The 20,606-nt window shown below is 43.0% G+C and overlaps 1 protein-coding gene across 13 annotated transcripts in view; it reads left to right on the top strand.

The window, feature by feature from the left end:
• Window positions 1-20,606, top strand: part of MADD (MAP-kinase activating death domain) — a 54,078-nt gene that overhangs the window by 15,492 nt on the left and 17,980 nt on the right. For 5 of the 13 annotated variants that reach the window (XM_006896690.1, XM_006896699.1, XM_006896696.1 and 2 more), the window contains 8 exons: window positions 2,804-2,904; window positions 3,676-3,759; window positions 4,067-4,225; window positions 9,048-9,156; window positions 9,723-9,843; window positions 9,940-10,045; window positions 13,011-13,121; window positions 17,582-17,689. In XM_006896690.1, the coding sequence (XP_006896752.1) occupies window positions 2,804-2,904; window positions 3,676-3,759; window positions 4,067-4,225; window positions 9,048-9,156; window positions 9,723-9,843; window positions 9,940-10,045; window positions 13,011-13,121; window positions 17,582-17,689 (899 nt within the window). Of the gene's footprint in view, window positions 1-1,761; window positions 1,816-2,803; window positions 2,905-3,675; window positions 3,760-4,066; window positions 4,226-9,047; window positions 9,157-9,420; window positions 9,484-9,722; window positions 9,844-9,939; window positions 10,046-13,010; window positions 13,122-17,581; window positions 17,690-20,606 lie in introns of all 13 variants that reach the window. The other 8 variants (XM_006896692.1, XM_006896687.1, XM_006896695.1 and 5 more) reach the window with 5 other exon arrangements.

Below are 20,606 nucleotides of genomic sequence, written 5' to 3'. Positions count from 1 at the left end.
TTAAGTTTGCTTATGTTTGGTATTTCTCTGTTACTGCTAAGTCAGCACCGTCATGAAGTCTCTGGGAACCACCTCTGTTTTGGCTCACCCCATACTTACTTTTTAGTCATCTAGGTTAAGTCTTTTTCTGGATCTAGGTCCCTGAGAAAATACGCTTCCAGTTCATTCCTGTTTGTCACAGCCATGAGAACTCACCTTATGCATGACCCATGAAAGGTCGTCAGGAAGCTCTTTCCTTTTAATTGGAAGCAGGACTTCTCTAGCCCAGCATAATACTGTCTTAGGGGCCGTCAGTGCCAGCTGTCTTTGTCCTGATGTGACGTTCTAGAAAAGAGCCCTAACGCGTGATCTGGGAGTCTGGAGTTTTACTCCTGTCCTTTCCCCAGCTAAGAATGCAGCTTTGAGCAAATCACTGCCCCTTCTCAGCGTCTCCATCTTGTCTGTGAAATGAGAGTGGACTAGGTGATCCATGAAGATCCCTCCAGGGAGAGTCACTGTGCGTAGTGTTCGCTTCTCTACTCCTATTAAGATGCTATTCTTGACCATTTTATGTTCCCTCTCGACTCTCCTGGAACTAGGGAAGGAACTTCATTTCCCTTTTCCAGCCCCAGATCAGTTGAAATGACCAGCGCTTGGACCAAATAAAAGCATTTTTCTGGATGACTAGCTCAGAATGACCTCTTAGTAGAGCAGACACACTGATTCTGAGAGTGAGTGGGGGTTTTTGATAGCACAGGAGGGACTGTAACAGCCACGTGAATCAGATCTCTGCTTGTGCTTCTAAAACCCTTTGACTGCTCCAGGTGGCCACCTCTCTCCATCTAGAATCTTTACAATTTGCCATTTCCCAGAAGGGGAAGCTTGTTGGACAGAGCCAAGATGGTGTTTTGTTGTTGTTGTTATGTGCCATCGAGTCGCTTGCGACTCATAGTGACCCTATGTACAAGAGCTCTAAATGCTGTTCTATCCTGTGTCAACCTAGCCACCTCAAACCCACTTCTTCCCACCGCTCCAGTCACAGAATTGATCCATCTCACCAAAGGTCTTCCTCTCCTTCGCCGCCCCTCCACTCTGCCAAACATGATGTCCTCTCCAAGGACCAGTCCCTCCTTTGCAACATGCCCAAAATATGTCAGATGAAGCTTCAGAATCCTTGACTCCAGGGAACACTCTGGCTTCACCCTCTCCAGGACAAACCTGTTTGTTCTCTTAGCAGTCCATGGTATATTCAACACTCTTCTCCAGCACCACAGCTCAAAGGCATCAATCCTCCTCCTATCAACCCTATTCACTGTCCAACTCTCTGATGCATAGCACATAATTGCAAAGACTATAGCCCGGATCAGGTGCACCTTAGTCTCCAGCCTGACATCGTTGCTCTTCAGTACTCTTGATGATGTGGTGAGAAGATTAAACAGACTTTTAGTTGTCTGATCTTAAGCACATGCTTTAGTTTCCTCTTGCTGAAATGAAGTCGTCTGCTCTTAAGGTCTTCCACTCTAGCTTTCTGCAGGGAGTTTGCTGCCAAGTTGGGGTTTAAACTAGGAATCTGTCGTCTAGCTCCCAAGCTTAGAGGAAGACATTGGTTCTCTTGGATTTTCCCCAACCCCCAGCTGAAATGAGCATATCTTTTTATTCCTTGACTTGTAATCCTGTGTCCGATACTGAATCAACTAGGGTGGGTGGGTTTCCATTTCGTCTGTCTGACCAGCCTCTGACTCTGTCTGTCTTTCTCTCCTGCTTGCATTGCATCTGGGGTAGAATTGTGGAACAAGCACCAGGAAGTGAAAAAGCAAAAAGCTTTGGAAAAACAGAGTAAGGAACAAATGCCCCTTCCTGTTCCCAAGTCTCCCATACCTGCCAACTCCCCAGGCCCAGTTGGGGCAGACTCCCTTTGTCAGCCTCACCCAAAATTTTCCTCTTGGGAGGGCAGTGGTGTATTCAGATTGAGTTAAAGCAGGTAGGAGGTTTGTGATTCGTAGGTATATGGTTTATAGGCTGCTGCTTCTAGCCACCCCCACCCCTACCCCCACTATCAGGGTATGAGCAGGGTGTCTGCTGAGTAAAATCTCTCAGAACTTGGTTCTCTGTTGCTTCAGTTTTGGTGGGGAGAATGCTTGCCTATTCAGTGCCCCTCATTGACTCGTATCTCCCCACCTGTTTGGAGGCCTGTGGGTACAGTTGGCAGAGATGGTTGCTGTCCCTCCGTGTTGAGTCTGTAGCTCTCCAACTCTCTGGTGGCTTGCCTAGGCACGCTTTCTTGCTTTCTGTCATTCTGTCCTTCTGCCATACCATTGTGGGTGGGTGGGGAAAAATGGGGGTGGTGTCTGTCACAGATGTACAAATTATAGGGTGGGATAGGCAGTGTCCAGGGAAAGAGCTGAGGTCTCTATCTCATTGGCCTACCCTTTTCTAGCCCTTTGGAGACATTTGATTGTTAACTACTGAGTGATATGGGAACTCCTAATTGGTTTCAGGCACTAGTGAAACTTGGTTTCTTGAGTGCGGTGGAATGTGGTTTAGATATTTGTTTATGGAGCTCTTCTGTGTTCCGATGATTTGCCTGCATATTCTCAGGTTGAGGAGATGGCTGCAGAACCCCTTGAGACCAGGTCTAATTCATCTTACTTGGTTCTTAAGGCATCTGGGAATTTCTTCCAGTGTTTCCTGAGGGACAGTCCCTGGAAAGGTGACTGGGGCATGCTAAACAGGCCTGGACCAGGCTGTGCTGCTGTCCTGCTCCCTTCACCAGCCTGTCCCTGTCCATTTTGCGCTGAGTAATGAGAAGTCTTCCCCTACTTAGGGCCTGATGCGATCAAACCTGCCTTTGACCTTGGTGAGACAGAAGAGAAAAAGTCCCAGATGAGCGCAGACAGTGGTGTGAGCCTAACATCCGGTTCCCAGGTTTGTGAAATCCTTGTTGAGAATTGGGAGAATCAGATTTTCCACCTCAGGATATGAGGTTTTTTTGGAGAGCAGGGTGGGAAATTACATTCTCTAAGCAACAAAAATGCTCAATAATAGAATGATTAAACAGACATATTATATCTTTGTAATACAGTCTTCAAAAGTCAAAGTCATTCCCATTGAGTTGGAAACGACTCACAGCTCACCCTCCATTGGGTTCCAAGGCTGTAAATCACACAGGACGAAACTGACCATCTTTCTCCCTCAGAGGTGCTGGCGGATTTGAACCACCAGAAACGTATCACCTTTAAGTTAACAGTGCAACTCCCTCTGGAAGATGCTGTAACCTTAGTAGTCATTAAAGATTGGTTTTAAAATAGGAGTTATATGGAAAAATATTTTCAAAGTCACATATAGTATGATTCCAGTTTAATTTTTAAAATATATGTAGGGAAAACTGAAAGGAAACACACTCAAAACTTCACAGTGGTTAATCCAAGTGGCAGATTTAGGGCTTATTTTTATCTCCCTCAAGTATTTTCTGTAATGAGCATGTATAACCTTAATGTCTATTATTTTTATTGTACAAGTCACATATGTTTTATATCTGGGGGAAAAAACATTTAAAAAAATAGCTCTCCTGGATGTCCTAATAGAAGACTAGGGGATAGGAAAAAAAAGAGAAGGAAGGGACGGGGTTGAGGAGGGAGACTGAGAGCTGATTGGACAGCTCCCCTGACATGCCCACCTCCCTGTGTCTTGTTTCAGAGGACTGACCCAGACTCTATCATTGGTGTGAGTCCAGCTGTTATGATCAGAAGCTCAAGTCAGGATTCTGAAGTTAGCACCGTGGTAGGGGAACACCACATTGGCATCTTGGTGGATGGGATGTGGATTTCTCTTTTGGGGGGTTCTTCTTAATCTCCGATCAGCAGGGTTCTCGTGGTAGAGATACTTTACCTGTCATAGGTCTGTATACTTGGGGTCAGACCCTGAGCTTTCATCCAGGGCTTCCCCTCATAAAGAAGGTACTTCACGAGACTGCTGGACTTATCTTTGGAATTTAATCATTCCTTATGATGTCAGCGAGCTCTAACAGCTTGGCATTTCTGGGACCCTTCCTTGGGAAATAGCCCTTACTACCTTTTTTCCTTTCCAGGTGAGTAATAGTTCTGGAGAGACGCTTGGAGCAGACAGTGACCTGAGCAGCAACGCGGGTGATGGACCAGGTGGCGAGGGCAGTGCCCACTTGGCAAGCTCTCGGGCCACTCTCTCTGATAGTGAAATTGAGACCAACTCTGCTACAAGCGCCATCTTTGTAAGCTTTTTTTACTAACCAGGGAAGACGTTTGCTTTCATGGGGAAGGGAGGGGTACTAGAGCAGAATGAAAAGTTAAGAGACAAGAAGAAGAAAAGATGAAGTAAAGAATGGAGTCTTGTTAGGTGTCATCAGTTTGTTTCTGATGCGCGGTGACCCCATCAACAACAGAATGAAACCCCACCCTTTCCTGCATCCTCCCCAGAGTCATCGCTGTCTTTGAGTCCATTGTTGGAGCCACTGTGCCAGTCTCTTCCCATAAGATCGTCCTCTTTTCTGTTGATCCTGTTTTAACAAGCCTGATGTCCTGCTCCAGGGACTGGCTCCTTCTGCTAACATGCCTTAAAGCAAGTGAGATGAAGCCTCCCTGTCTTCACTTCTGAGGAACATTCTGTCTGTACTCCTTACAAGACATATTTGTTTAAATCAAAGAACAAACAAAGCAATGGATGATTCTCATATGTGTCACTTGAAAGAGAATATTTTTTAAGGCTTTTTTCAAAATCACTTGACTATGATATGGGACTTTTAGAGCCCTCTCTCAGTTAATCGATAAGTTAGGCTTCTTGCCCAGACAGTAAGGGCTTCAGTTCCTATGTAGTGATAACCCTGTGCTTCAAATAGACAAAGCAGTGCCTTCTTGGCAATAGTGGACAGAAGGTTATGTGACTAAGCCCGAGGTGGACGATTTTAATCTGTGGCTCCCAGGCCTGGTTTAAATTGTTGTTGGTGTTTTGTTTTTTTGTTTTCAAACATTCTTCTATGTGCACTGGTCTGTGCATTGCTGTACAGAGGTAACTCGTGGTTGCTGTGAAGCTGAACACTGTGACACTGATGTAAAACAAGCTTGGAAGCAGGAGTGGCATCCACTTCCAAAGTAGCTTGTCTCCAGAAACTCAATCAACAGTACTCAGGTCTTCCGTTCATAGGGTCGCTATGAATTGTCTATGACTTGACACTTAACAACAACAGTTCAGTCTTTTTTTGTACTGCTTTGTATAGAACTTTAAAATTTTATTTCTTTTGGTATATTCTCTCTCTTTTTAAATTGTAGTTAGAGTAAGTTTACAAAGCTAATTAATTTCCCATTCAGCAATAAAGCCTGAAACCAGTTCCTGAGATAGTTTTTTAATCAGGTAGGATAGAGTCAAGGTCGAATTTCAGTTCTTTTGCAATCTCAAGCTGAAGCTAAAGAAAATGAAATCCACAAGAATCAAAAGAATGCTCTCCTTTTCTTGGTGGGGGCTGGGCATGCGGTCCTGGTCCCCATTATGTACGGAGGCGAAGGGAGAGGGCTCCGGCCCCCTCGGCGTCATGTCTTCGGTGCCGGTGGCTTCCTGTCCACTGGTTCTATCCTCAAGCACCGAGACAAAGAGGAAAAAAAAAGACTTAAAAGAAGGCAAAAAAGATGGAAGGAGTGGAGTACACAGAGTCCCTGCCTCAAAAAGAACTGGGTGACAGAAGAATTTCACAAAACAGCATATCATCAGTTCAATGTTAGGCTTCAATATTATTAAGATTGTCTAAGGGCAAGTTGTGGAGAGCTCTGGTGGCATAAGTGGTAATAAGCTGCACTGCAATTCCAGAGGCGCATGGCTCAAATCCACCAGCTGCTTCCTGGGAGAAGGATGGGCATTCTTCTGTGTGATTTAGCCTTTGAAAACTTCCTGGAGGGTTCTGATTGAACAGCACACAACAACAAGGGTTAGTTGTCATGTTGGAAGAGAATACAGAATATCCCCTGGACAGCCAAAAAAAAAAATGCATCTGTCTTGGAGAAAGCGCAGCCAGAATGCTTCTGAGAGGCCAGGATGGTGAAGCTTCGTCTCACTTACTTTGGGTATGTTGTTGGAAGAGGCAGTTCCTTGGTAAAGGACATCATGCTTGGGAAGGTGGAAGGTCAGTGAAAGAGAGGAAGACCCTTAACCGGATGGATTGACACAGTGACTGTAGCTGTGGGCTCAGGTATGATAAGAGGATAAGGATGGCACAAGATAAGACAGTTCAAATCTGTGGTTCATGGGGTCGCTGTGAGTCATACTCAACACGATAGCACCTCACAGCAAGGGCCAGCCTTTGGGTTCCACTGGACTCTGTCAGAACAGTAAGCATGGTCCTTTTTATTTATTTATTTTTTAATTTTATTTTTCTCTTATTATTTGTGTGTGTGTGTACCATCAAATTGGATCTTACTGGTACAGGAGGAGATTGTCCCTCCTTCTCTAGTAGAGCATCTGGTGAATTCAAACCACGTACCTCTGGGATCTTGTCACTAGGCCACCAGAGCGCCCCAGTCCTTTTTATTATTTTGAGTTTTGTTCCATGTTTTTTCTCCCACTCTATTAGAATAGTCAGCAGCAGTTCCCTGGTACTGTCTTCTGATCACAGGGACATGGAGGCTGGAGTTCATGTGGCCCATTAGTCTTTAGACTAATTTTGGAATGAATTCTTTTTCTAAAACATACTGCCTGAGACACACTGCTTTTCAGTGTGTACATGTCCCTTTCAGGTAGTGTTAGTGTTTTAGTATGATTGCCATTTTTTTCAAGTGAAAGAGTGGTTATTCTCTATGCTGTTGTTGTTGTTAAGTGCTGTCAAGTCGCAAGCGACTCATAGCGACCCAATGAAGGAGAGTCCTCGCCGCTTGGGTGCCTTTCATCCTCTCTCCAGGTTCATAGGGTTTCTGGAGGCAAGCTATTATGGAAGTGGATGCCACTCCTCCTTCCACGCTTGTTTTAATCAGGGAGCTCCACCCTACTCTCTGTCCACATTGGGTAACCAGCCATTAATGCATTTGACACATCAGTGTCACATTGTTCAGCCTCACAGCAACCACAAGTGACTGCTGTACGGCAACTTGTACACCAGGGCTATACGACCTAGAGGAATGTCTGAATAAAAACAGTGCGGCCCTCGGGCCCTTGTGGGCTTGAAACCGCCTGCTGCCTTCAACCCTAGGCCAAGCCTGGCTTGCCTGGCTCCTGGAGCCAGAGTAGTCCTTTACGTCCAGAAGCTGCCACAACACCGATGCACACAGCACAGCACCATGCTCTCTCTGGTAACCAGGTCACAGCAGCCCTGGGTGGAGCAACCCTGGGAGAATATGGCCCGCCTCCTCTCCCCTCTTCCCCTTTTTGGGTTGTTCTCTATAGGAGCTTTAATTTTCTTTGCTTTATGGTAAGAATGGAAGATTAAGTGGAATAAAATGCTTGATTGTCATGATTATACCTACATATAGGGTCCTTTGTGTATGTCCTGCTAATAGAACAAGGACAGCTCAGAGTGAATGTAGGGAAGAGGATGGAGTCAGCAGAGCTATTCGGATGAACGGCTCTGAACCCTCGCTGAGTCTAAACAGGCTGATTTGAATAAGAATATTTTATATCCTTCCCATGTACTGCTATTCTGGACTTTACGATAAATGTTGTTGATTGCCTTCGAATCGAGCACAACTCATAGTGATCCTATGAACAAAAGGCCTGAAGCCTTTCTATAACTATTGACATTCATCAAAGTTCATAGATATTAGGGAATAACATGCTATCTTACAAAAACCTATTTAGCTGTGTGCCACCTTTCTTGGTGCCTTCTATAGGACAAATTCTTATTTACTGACAGGCCATGGCTTTGCATAATTAAGTTACTAAGAGCTGTTACCTAAACTTAGTTCAAAACTTTTGGCAAGAAATAGAATATGTTCAGTTACTGTGCTTCATTGGATAAATTATTAGACTGTGAAGCAAAAGATACTTAGTTAAACCTTTGCCTAATGACCTTTGATCAGTTGCTGCTTTGCTTATTTTGTTTCATGTGTTGTGAAAAGGGATGGTATTCCCTATCTATCACATCATTGAAAACCTATCTTGAATGAATAGAAAGTCTAGTATTTCAGAAGTGGTAGGTAAAGGTGGTGCTATTTATTTTTTTAAATTTTATTAATTTTAATGAACATTTACAGAGATTTTGGATTTCCATTCATTCATGCATTTCCCCCCCCCCGCCCACCCCTCCCCCACAGTTCGCTCTTCTCTTTGAAAAGTAAAATTCCTTCATTGGTATACAGTCCTCCCCTGCGCCATCCCCCACCCAAAGTACACTCCACTATGCAACCATTCTGGACTAAGGGAAAGTATTGTTGGGTCTCGTCGAGTCTCCTAGCAACTTCATGTGATAGAGTAGAGCTGCCCCACTGGATTTTCAGACTAAGCTCTTTACAGGAGCAGATCTCCACGTCTTTCATCCCGTGGAACCACTTAGTGGATTAGAACTGCCAACCTCTAGGATTGACAGCCCAGTGCTTAACCATTGCACCAAAAGAGAACAAAGGAAACAGGAAAATGAACATTTATCAGATACTAACCATGTATTTTCTTTTTTTTTTAAATCATGTATTTTCAAGTTTCATAGTCTTATGATGGCTATTATAGCATTCATTTCATGCATAAGAGGTACAGTTCATGCCCCAGTTCATACAGCAAAAATACGGGATCTGAGGCTCAGTCTGACTTCATACCCTGTGAACTTTTTACTGTATGGTGCTGCAACACAGAATATGTCCAATTTTTTGGTTGGTTTTTTTTTCCCAAGAGAAAAATCTAATCAACTGGAGAGTAAAAGGAAGTTAAAGACTTGCTTGCATAATTTAGGAAACATGGATTATGAGATTGGCTTTTTTGACAAATATTGATAGCATGCAGGCTGGTGGCGGCAGAGTTAGCGTGCTCATGGCTGGCCCCTGATGTATGAGCTAATGAGCTGCATGGTTTTCTGTGCCCTGTTCATTGATGCCTCTGGCAGCTGACCTGTAACCTCTTCCCTCTAGGGTAAAGCCCACAGCTTGAAGCCAAGTGCAAAGGAGAAGCTGGTGGGCAGCCCCATCCGTGCTTCTGAGGATGTAAGCCAGCGGGTATACCTCTATGAGGGACTCCTAGGTGAGAAACAGACTGGGATGGCCCCTTACCTCGGGAGAAAGCTGGGCTTAGCCAAGGGATAGGGTAGCACTGAACCAGAATCAGTGGTTAATATTAAGTGGCATTTTCACATAAGTTGGCAAGCAACTTACTGGGTCTGGAGAAATCAGTGGGTAAAAATGAGAAGAGAGTGGATTTTGGTGTTAATCAATAGCCTCTCTGTCTTTCTGTCTTCCTTTCCTTCTTTTCTTGCTACCATGATCCTTCCTGCTCACAAACTGGCAGGAAGGGACAAAGGATCCATGTGGGACCAGTTAGAGGATGCTGCTATGGAGACCTTTTCTATAAGTAACCACCTTTCTTTGTGTGCTGTGTTCAACCCTCCTCCTCGGGAGGGACTGGGTCTGCCTAGCAGGCAACTGGGGCCGGCGGCAGGAACATTAGATGTGGGGTAGAGAGACTTGGAATTCCACTATTCTCTAATTTGTGCTGCCTCCCCTTGCTCTGGAGTTTACTCTTTATTTTGGCTTGGAAGTTAGTTTGTTTACATGTTAAATTATCCCCTCAGCAAACACTATTCCCCACAGGCAAGGAGCGTTCTACTTTATGGGACCAAATGCAGTTCTGGGAAGATGCATTCTTAGATGCTGTGATGCTGGAGAGAGAAGGGATGGGTATGGACCAGGGTCCCCAGGAAATGATCGACAGGTATGAGTCTTAGGAAACTTTTGGGGATCTAAATTCAACCCCCTCCTAGTTAGATTCTGCAAATCCCACCTGACTCCTGTTGGGTTCTCTGCTCAGGTACTTGTCCCTGGGGGAGCATGACCGGAAGCGCCTGGAGGATGATGAAGATCGCTTGTTGGCCACCCTTTTGCATAACCTCATTTCCTACATGTTGCTAATGAAGGTAATGCCAGTTTATTTCCGGCTACTGTTCATACAGTCTCAATTTTGAGGCAGTGGAGATGTCAGAGTGTTCACTAAGCTGCTATTTGTGATTAAAAACTGATGATTCTCTGAGAACTCATGTTCTTTCATTCATCATCACGTAATTCATTCATCTGAAACTACCAGGCTGTTTGCCTAGATACGTGTGAAGATAATTGATGACTCTCAAAAAAAGCAACAACCTCAAAACCCAAGCTTATTCCCATCGAGTCTTTTCTGACACTTAGTGACCCTGTAAGACAGGGTAGAGCTGCCCCGTAGGGTCTTCAGGGTTGTAAATATTTAGATCTGCTGGTGGGTTTGAACTTCTAGCCTTTAGGCTGGCAGTCACATCTTTAACCACTGGGTCACTAAGATCACACCATATTCTTTATTTACTTTGAATTTTAAATTGTCTCCCTTTGCTGAGTGTTATGTGCTTTTGAGTTGCCTACAACTCTAATGACCTGATGTACAACAGCTCTTAAGCCTGCCCTTTACTTCCCTCACTGACTCTGACACACCTACTCCCATTGCCCCAGTTACTGTATCAATCCATCTCATCTGGGGTCTTCCTCTACTGCACTGTCCCTCCACCCTTCCAAGCCTAATGTCCTTCTCCAAGGACTGGTCCCTCCTGGCCACGTGCCCAAAGTATGTGAGATGGAGCTTCAAAATCCTAACCTCCAAGGAAAAACTTGGTTTCACCCTCTCCAAGACACATCTGTTTGTTTTCTTCGTGGTCCATGGTATGTTCAAGACTCTTCTCCAGCACCAAAACTCAAAGACATCGATTTCTTCTTCTGTCATCTTTAGTCATTGTCTAGCTCTCTGATGCATAGCAAGTAGTTGCAAAGACATCAAATAGAGCCACCCACAGAATAAAATTAATTAAAAACATTTGAAGTAATATGTTCTAAACCCTTCCCTTACTTACATTGCATTGACTCGATTCTGACTCATAGTGGCTCTATAGGACAAGCTCAAATGGCCCTTGGGGTTTTTGAAGCTTTATGGAAGTAGACTGCCACGTATTTCTCCTGTGGAGCAGATGGTGGTATGAGCTGCCAACAGCCAGGTGAATGGCCGAGTGCTTTAACCTCTGTGCCACCATGGCTCTCCTCAGCCTTAAAAAGAAAGCCTCAAATTAATTTTAGCCCCAAATGAGAAAAGTAAAATTGAACTGTGGTGTTGGAGGAGAGTGACTGCTGAAAAAAAAAGGTATGTCCTGGAGTCCTTCTTGGAGGTGAGGGTGTGAAGCTGCATCTTGCAGACTTTGGGCGTGTTGTTGGGGGAGACTGTTCATGCTTGGAAAAGTGGAGGGGCAGCGAAGTCTCCCCAACCAGGTGGATTGACATAGTTACTGCAGCAGTGGGCTTGAGTGTGTCAGAGATTGTGACGATGGCACCGGACAGGACAGGGTTCTGATACGTTGTTCATAGGGTCACTCTTGAGTTGTACTCAACTCGATGACACCTAACAACAACAACATCTTCTAGAGTTAAGAATCATCATCTTCTCTCAACCCAAGTTGTCTGGTAACCTTAAAGTATGCATAAAACAACAAAAAAATGTAGATAAACCCAAAGAGCTTACAGGGCATTCTCTGTATCTCATCACGTAATCCCTTCAGATTCAGGGATGCTCGGGAGAAGAGGAGCAGGAGAAACTTAGAGGCTCAGTGTTAAAGCAAGTCTTTACTTGCCGCCCTGCTGAACTATTGCAGAAAGTAGCATATAATCAAGAACCAGTGGTAATGAAGGAAGATGTGAAAGCTGCATTGAAGGTATTAACAAAAATAATAAGGCCTCAGGAATTGGTGGTGTTTCAACTGAGGTATTTCAACAAACAGACACAGTCCTGAGTGTGCTCACTAGCCTATACTAAAACATTTGGAAGATAGCTAACTGGCCCACTGACTGGAAGAGATCCTTATTTGTTTCCATTCAAAAAACAGGTGATTCAGCAGAAAACAGAAATAATCAGGGAGTATCATTAATATCCCATGCACGTAGTAGTCTGAAGATTATTCAGAGATGGCTGGAACAGACATTGACAGGAATCTGCTGGAAATAGCCTAGAATGAGGGATATCATGGGTGATGTCAGATGGATCTTAGATAAAAGCAGAAAATAATTGGATATTGTGCTTTATTGACTATACAAAGACTGTGTGGATCATAAAAAATTATTGCTGACATTGAGAAGAATAGGATTCCCAAAACACTTCATGGTATTCATATAAAACCTACACTTGGGAGAAGAAGCTGGGAAAAGAGTGGCAATGAAAGAGAAAGTGACCCTTAAGGAGATGGATTGACATGGTGACTCTCACAGTGCGTTTGAGCATGTCAGAGCTTGGAGGATGTGCAGGACAGGGCAAAGCCCAGATCTGTTGTTTATGGGGTCATTATGAATCATAGTCATCTCAGTAACAACAACAACCCAAAACTGTGTGTCCTGTTCTGAGTGGAACTCTTGTATTGGACAACATACAGAACACGCATACCTAGAAGCTACCATAACTTTTTAAAGTAGTTCTTTTTACTCAGATGTTCCCCCAGCACAAGCCTTCTTGGTTTGGTTTCACTTTCTGTTGTAGGGATGCCAGTTAACTTGGGCTGAGAGATGATGTTCCTTAACCCTGGGGTGATGTCTTAGCCACAGTTCAGCCCAGGATGTCACTACTCATTGTTTCTGGGTTAAGAAGTGTCCCCTTGAGCCCAAGTCTACTTGAACTGCTTGACGAGATGAGCCACCAATCTGTGGTCACCACTTAGGGCCAGTGCCAGGGCTTTTCTTCCCAACACCAGAATGCTGGGAGAGTATCCAGTGAGGTCATCTTCTTTCTCTCTGATCGTTGCTATCTTATTTGGACATTCTCTCCTCTCTACCGCAGTTGAGAGCATAGCCCACCCCTGTAAAGGTCTTGGTTTTGTTTTCTAGGTAAATAAGAATGACATCAGGAAGAAAGTGAGACGGCTAATGGGGAAGTCCCACATCGGGCTTGTGTACAGCCAGCAGATCAATGAGGTGCTTGATCAGCTGGCAAACCTGGTAAGTACATCGTCACATCCGGATCGTTCCTTAGATTCTCCTTACATTGTACTTGTCATCCTCTCAGACTTGACCTTTCTGGCCAGTTTCACCCACAGGTCGTTTCTTTTTTTTTTCTTTTTTTTTTTTTTTTTCACAGGTCGTTTCTTGACTTATATTGCTGAAGAAACCATTCCTCCTTGCTTTGAAAAATGGGGAGAATAGTCTTTGACTCCAGTCTAGACTTTACTCCTCTGTTCTGTGATAGGGTTCTCTGTAGTAAAACCACTCCACGTATAACAGCTTTCAGCATGTGATCTTCAGACCTTTGAGTGTCCTCAAGGTCAGAACGGTGTTCAGGTCATGTTGTTAATAATGTGCTGTCAACTTGACTACCACTCATAACAACCTATGAACCACAGATCTGAACCTTGCCCCACCCTGCACCATCTCATGATCTCCGATAGGCCCCAGCCTATTGTTACAGTCACTGTGCCAATCCATTGTGTTGGGAATCTTCTCTCTTTCTCTGACCCTCCGCCTTTACCAGCATGATGTCTTTTTCTAAGGAATGATCCCTCCTGACTACATTCCCAAAGTATATGAGACAAAGTTACACCATCTTTGCTTCCAGGGAACAGCCTGGTTCCACTTTCTCCAAGACAAACTTGTTTGTTCTTTTGGCAGTCCAGTCATCTTCTCCAGCATCACAATTCAAAGGCATTTATTCTTCTTCAGTCTTTCTCATTACTTGTCCAACTTTCAGATACAAGGGAAGCAACTGAAAATACTATGACTTGAATCAGGTGCACCTTAATCTTTAAACTGACGTCATTGCTCTTTAGTCCTTTGGAGAGTCGTTGACAATGCCTTTCTCACCGTATTGCTGTTTGCACTGATGGTGATAAAACTGCTGGCACCTTAACACAAATTCAGGCAGTGACACCAAACCATGAAGATAGCTGTTGTGTTCTTCACCATCACATGTTCTCAGTTAAAAAAAACAAACAAAATCCAGTTTGACTTATGAATTTCCTTGATGAAGCTGTTAAAAGAATTCATTTTATTAAATCTTGATCATTAGTTTTGCATCTTTTTTATGTACTGTGCATCTCTGAATCATTTCTGCTCTAAGACAGGGTATGATGATTATTTGGAGCAAAGTAGTTTGCAGTAGTTAAAGTCACAGGTAAACTACCAGCTGCTTTGTTCACTTTGTGAACATGATTCTTACTTGAGGAAATAACTGACAAACTCATTATTCGGAGATGGGTAGTTGGAGAATATTTTCTTGGTGATTAGTAAAGTGAGCCCAAGAGAGCTTTGGTGGCCTAGTGGCAAGAAGCTGCGCTTCAATCCCAGAGGTGCACAGTTCAAATCCACCAGAGTCTCTGCTAGAGGAGGGGCAATCTCCTCCTGGGCCAGTCAGAACCAATTTGACAGGATACAACAAGAAGGGGGGCGGGGGAAGTGAGCCTATTGTGTCCAGGAAAATAATTAGAAACATGTATCTATGTAGAAAGATGGGCACTCTCTTCCTGTGCAACATTATGTCCTTGAAAACCGGCTGGAGCGTCAGCTATGAGTCAGTTCAGACTCTGGTAGTAAAACACACACACACACACACACACACTCACACTCACTCTTAATTTTTGCCAGTAATAAGATTTTCTTTTTTCTTTTGCCAATGATAAAATTCAAGATTTTAGGTTAAAACAGATTTTTCTCACAGTACCGATGATTCTATTATATGAATGTGATACTACGTTGTGTCTGTGAACTGATCTTTTGCAAATGGCCAGTGTAATCTCAAATACAGAGTAAAAGATCCACTCAAAATGTAATGGATTTTAATGAAACAGTATCTAAATTAATGATATGTTTACATTCCATATTGCAACTAATGCTCCTTGTTGAATGTTGGTTTTATATCAAAGAAGAATCTGCACATTTATCTTAAAAGGCTATTAAAATACCTTTCCCATATCTAAGTACCTATCTGTAAGGCCAGATTTTTTTTCAATACCTCAACCAAAGCAAAACATTGCAAGAGCCGAAACAACACTTTTCTGAGAAAAGATAGTTGTTGTTGTTATGTTGTTATGTGCCGCCGAGTCGCTTGCGACTCATAGCGACCCTTTGTACAACAGCCCTAAACTCCGCTCTGTCCTGTGCCAATCGCACTGTCTCTGATACGCCCACTCCAATTATCCCAGTCACTGAATCAATCCACCTCGTAGAGGGCCTTCCTCTCCTGCGCTGTCCGTCCACCCTCCCAAGCATGGTGTCCCTCTCCAAGGACCGGTCTCTCCTCACAACATGTCCAAAATATGTTAGACGGAGCCTCAAATTCCTTGCCTCCAAGGAGCCACCCGGTTTAACCCTTTCCAGGACAAATCTGTTTGTTTTCCTAGCAGTCCATGGTATTCTCAATACTCTTCTCCAGCACCACAGCTCAAAGGCATCAGTTCTTCTTCTACCCTCCTTGGTCATTGTCCAACTCTCTGATGCATAACAAGTGATTGTGAAGACCATAGCCTGTATCAGATGCACCTTAGTCTCCAGAGTGACACCATTGCTCTTCAGTACTTTAGAGAGGTCCCTAACAGCAGACTTTCCCATGGCAATGCGCCTTTTAATTTCCTGGCTGCTGGTGCCAAAACTGTTGACTATGGAGCCAAGCAAACTAAAGCTGTGTACAATCTCAATCTCTTCACCATCCATCCTGATGCTGCCAATTGGTCCAGTGGTGAGAATCTTTGTCTTCTTGACATTGAGTCTCAATCCATATTGTAGGCTGCAGTCCTTGACACTCTGCAGCAGGCGCTTCAGGTCCTCTTCAGTTTCAGCAAGCAGGGTTGTGTCATCCGCATAACACAGGTTGTTAATAAATCGTCCACCAGTCTTGACCCCACATTTCTCCTCATAGAACCCAGCCTCCCGAATAATCTGTTCTGCATATAGGTTGAAAAGGTATGGAGATAGGATGTATCCCTGACGTACGCCCTTCCCAATTTTGAACCATGCAGTGTTCCCTTGCTCTGTTCTAATGACTGCCTCCTGGTCCAAGTATACGTTTCGCATTAGAACGATCAAGTGTTCTGGGATTCCCATTCTTCTCAGAGTCAACCATAGTTTGTTATGATCTACACAGTCAAATGCCTTTGCATAGTCAATGAAACACAGATAGACATTCCTCTGGTAATCCCCTGCTTTCAGCCAAGATCCATCTAACATCAGCTACAATATCTCTAGTACCACGACCCCTTCGAAACCCAGCCTGGACTTCTGGTAGTTCTCTGTTGATGTGCTGTTCCAGTCATTTTTGGATAATCTTCAGTAAAATCTTGCTTACATGTGAGATTGTTCTGTAGTTTCCACATTCTGTTGGGTCACCTTTCTTTGGGATAGGAACAAATATCGATCTCTTTCAGTCAGTTGGCCAAGTGGTCATTTTCCAGATTTCTTGGCACAACTTGGTGAGCCACGTCCAGGGCAGCATCTGTTAGCTGAAATACGTCAATTGGTATACCATCTATTCGGGGGGCCTTATTTTTTGCCATTTCCTTCAAAGCAGCCTGAACTTCTTCTTTCATCACCATAGGCTCTTGCTCATATGTTGTTTCATGAAATTCTTCTGTGTTTTCCAATTCCTTTTGATACAGTGACTCAGTATATTCCTCCCATCTTAATTAATTAATTAACAAAATAAAATAAATTAGGCTTAGTGGTCGTATTGAGCCTGATGGAACCCCTGAGAGGATAGCCCTCCATCACTCTCTGAACCTGGAACAGAACTCACCTTTGTGACTGCACCTTCAGTCAGACAGCAGACCTGAAAGTTGACCACTAACACCAGGGAGCCACCCACAGTTGAGCCTGACCAACCGTGTAAGGTCAAAAGAACAGCACTTTCCCTGAGATAAAGGCCAGAAGGGGTAGAATAGAAGTATTAATGGAAATGAGAGTAGAGAGAGAGGAAATGAGATTATGGGGAGGAAATGAGAAAAGTAAAATTTCATTATGAATATTGTTAATATTATAAAACACAATGTGTATGAAGAGGTAACAGGAAAGTTAATTTGCTTTGTAAACTTTCACTCAATTGCAATAAAAGCATAAAAGATAATAAAAATGTTATTTTATATAACCATATAATAGATTTATTATTATTTTTTTAAAGTATTATTTTTAGTGACTCAATAAATTCTGTAAGCTTTTCTCAGTTTTTATTTCTAATATCTATAAATATAACTCAGATAAACAAAACCGCTTTGAAATCCTCTATTGCTTTAAGAGGTCTAGGGAGCCTGAGACCAGACAGTTTGAGAAGACTTTCCTTGTGGCCAGTGGCCAGCCGGTGAGACCGTGCTGACTTGAGAAGCAGTTATGAATTGAACTGCTGCATGTAGGGTTCTTGGCCCAGAGCTCTCTATGAGAAGGATTTTTTCATTGTCCCTAAAAGTATTCTTTTTCCCCAGAATGGACGTGATCTTTCTATCCGGTCCAGTGGCAGCCGGCATATGAAGAAGCAGACATTTGTGGTACATGCAGGAACAGACACCAACGGAGACATCTTTTTCATGGAGGTGGGTACTAACCCAGAAACCCGGTGGTGCAGTGGATAAGCAGTTGACTGCTTCCCAGAATGTCACCATTTTCAAACCCACTAACTGCTCTGCAGGGGAAGAAATACAGTGATCCTATAAAGATTACAAAGATTACAGTCTTGGTGCAGTTCTGCTCTGTCCTTGGGTCTGTCAAGTTGAAATTGACTTGTTTGTTGGCAACAGATTTGATTTGGTTTTTGGTAAGGTGCTGATTTGTGCTGAGGGTCAGAGCAACATGTGAGCGTCACAAAGAACTCCCAGAACTGAGGCCAGAAAGTATATTCCACTTCTCTCCTTTATGATTCCATTTATCAGGCCATATTTAAGCTGTTATGAGAGTTATATTCCGATATTCAGTAACAACCAACCATTTCAAAAATATATATAATCATTGCTTTGTCCATAAGCAGTGTAATAGTCATACCAGTATAACGTGGTATACACCTTGAGAAATCTTGCTTTCGTTATTCTCTCCTGAAATTTCATTTCACAACCACTTCACCCCTTCTTCTGATAAATAACCTTGGTTTTTCCCCCCTTCTGTATCTTCCAGTGGTTTTAAGAAAATACTTGCACAAAAATATATTAAAAATATTCTTATTTTTCTCTTTTCTCATAAAAAGATAGCACATTGAGTTATACCTTACCACTTTTTAAAAATTAAATATTCTGGAACTCTGTTACTAACAAGAAGAGCTTTCTCATTCTTTTTAGAGCTACATAGAATTCCATTGTGTAGTTGTGCCATCATATATTTAACTAATTATATGTGGATCCTTGGGCAGCTTTGGAGTCCTTGGGTCATGCAATGGTTAATGCTCTTGCAGCTAACCAGGAGCTGGGAGTTTGAGTGTAATCAGAGGCACCACAGAGTGCTGTCATCCAAGAATGACACATTTCTGTATATGCAAGTATATTGGTATGAATTCCCGGAAGCAGTGTTGCGGGGTCAAATGTTAAACACAGATGTCATTTTGATGGATATCGTCCACTACCATCCACAGAGATTGTGGTAGTTGAAATCAAATAGGTGAAAAATGGTCCATTAGTATAATTTTCAGTTTGCACTTTTCTAGTGATAACTGAGGTTGTACATTCCCCCCATGTTTAAGGACTGTTTGTATTTCTTTTCCTGTGAACTGTTCATGTACTTTGTCTAGTTTTGGTTGCTGGTCTTCCCCACCCCCTAATTTTTAGGAGCTCTTTATGATTAGGGAAGCTAGACGTGAGTCTGTGCTTTGAGTTGCCAGTATATTTTTCCAATTTATTGTTTATCTTTTTAAAAAACTTATGTTATAGAAAAGTTCTAGGGAGCTCTGGTGGCCTAGTGGCAAGACGCTGCACTGAAATCCCAGAGGTATGCGGTTCAAAGCCACCAGATGCTCTGCTGGAGAAGGAGGGGGCAATCTCCTCCTGTACCAGTCGGATCTGATTTGATGGTACACGTAAAAAATAATACAATAAAAAAAATAATAGTACAATAAAAATTTTAAAAAAGTTCACAAATAATGTAAATGCCAAAAGAATGGTTTCATGAATGCCCCTATGTCTCCTATCCATAAACACATGGTCAGTCTTTTTTCAGCTGTACCTGCCTTTTTTCCTGTCATGGGATTATGTGGAAGCAAATCTTAGACAATGTATCACTTTGTAGATAATGCAGTTGGCACTCAGCTCTCCACCTCAAGAGTTGGCAGTTCAGCACCCCTGTGCCTGGATGAGCGGCCCTCTGGGGTAGGTCTGCTCCGGCACATGGGCTGCGACAAGTTGGAATTGACTCAGTTGGTTTGGTGCATATAATTCTGGTAGATAAGGATTCCTTTTTAAAAATACAACCATAATACCATCCCCACACCTAAGATATTTCCTGATCTTCAATCAGTGTTTAGATTTCCTGAATGTCTCATTTCATTTTTTACAGTTTATTCCTTTGCATTAAAATATAAATAAGATTTATATATTAGGTTTGACTGAGACGATGCTTAAGTATCTTGTTATGTGCAGTTCACTATGACTCCTAGTGACCCTGTGAACAGTGGCTCTGAACCTTGCCCTGTCCTGAGCCAGCTTTCTGTCTCTGACACACCTAACCCCGCTGCCACAGTACCATTTCCCGATTCCCTTTTCTTTCTCTCTTTTTCCTTTACCCTTTATTTTATTGAGGAAATTGGATCATTTGTCCTGTGGAGTATCCCCCCAGTCTATAATTTTTTGGATCTTATCTCCTTGGTATTGTTTAACATGCTTGCCACTCATCTTTCTTATAAATTAATTCAGTCTGGGTGTCTATCCCGTTTCCAGACCAAGATTTTGGCAGGAATCTTTCATAAGTGATGCTGTGTGCTTGCTGCTACGTCATCTGGTTGCCTCTCTCCTAGTGACCCGTCGGGCTCTGATGTGAGCGTTGTACCATCCATCCGTCTTCTGGTTTTGCATCTGGAGGTTCTTCGGTTTTGTCTTGCCATGAAAGAATTTTTTATGTAGTTGAATGAATCCATATTCTATTTTATGGTTTGTGGATCTTTTTAAATCATACCTAGGGAAAAATCCTTCCTTCCTTCAGAGTTAAAAAAGAGACTGACCATGCTGTTTTCATTTATGTATTTTTAAATCTAAATTGTATCTCTTCTCAGGAGCCACATAAATCTACAGAGAGTAGTGAAATGATTTATTGAGGTTATTTACTCCTCTTTGACCCAGTGGAATGTTATTTTTATGTTTGCATCTTTCTGAATTGGCACCCTTACCAAACACAAGAGTTCTGCTCTGAAGCAGAAATGTACACATTGATATCACTGAGAGGGACTCAGGTTCACATGACCCCTGTGGCGTGCTGGGATTTGGCTGTGACTCGTGGAGCTGAGGGTTACCTCATGATATCTGCAGTAGTAGAGTA

This window comes from Elephantulus edwardii, unplaced genomic scaffold (genome assembly GCF_000299155.1).
Source record: "Elephantulus edwardii isolate Elephantulus edwardi_28Jun2011 unplaced genomic scaffold, EleEdw1.0 scaffold00189, whole genome shotgun sequence".
In the NCBI taxonomy this organism is placed as follows: Eukaryota; Metazoa; Chordata; class Mammalia; order Macroscelidea; family Macroscelididae; genus Elephantulus; species Elephantulus edwardii.
Note: the sequence above shows the minus strand (reverse complement) of the source record. Positions and strands in the feature narration are given on the sequence as shown.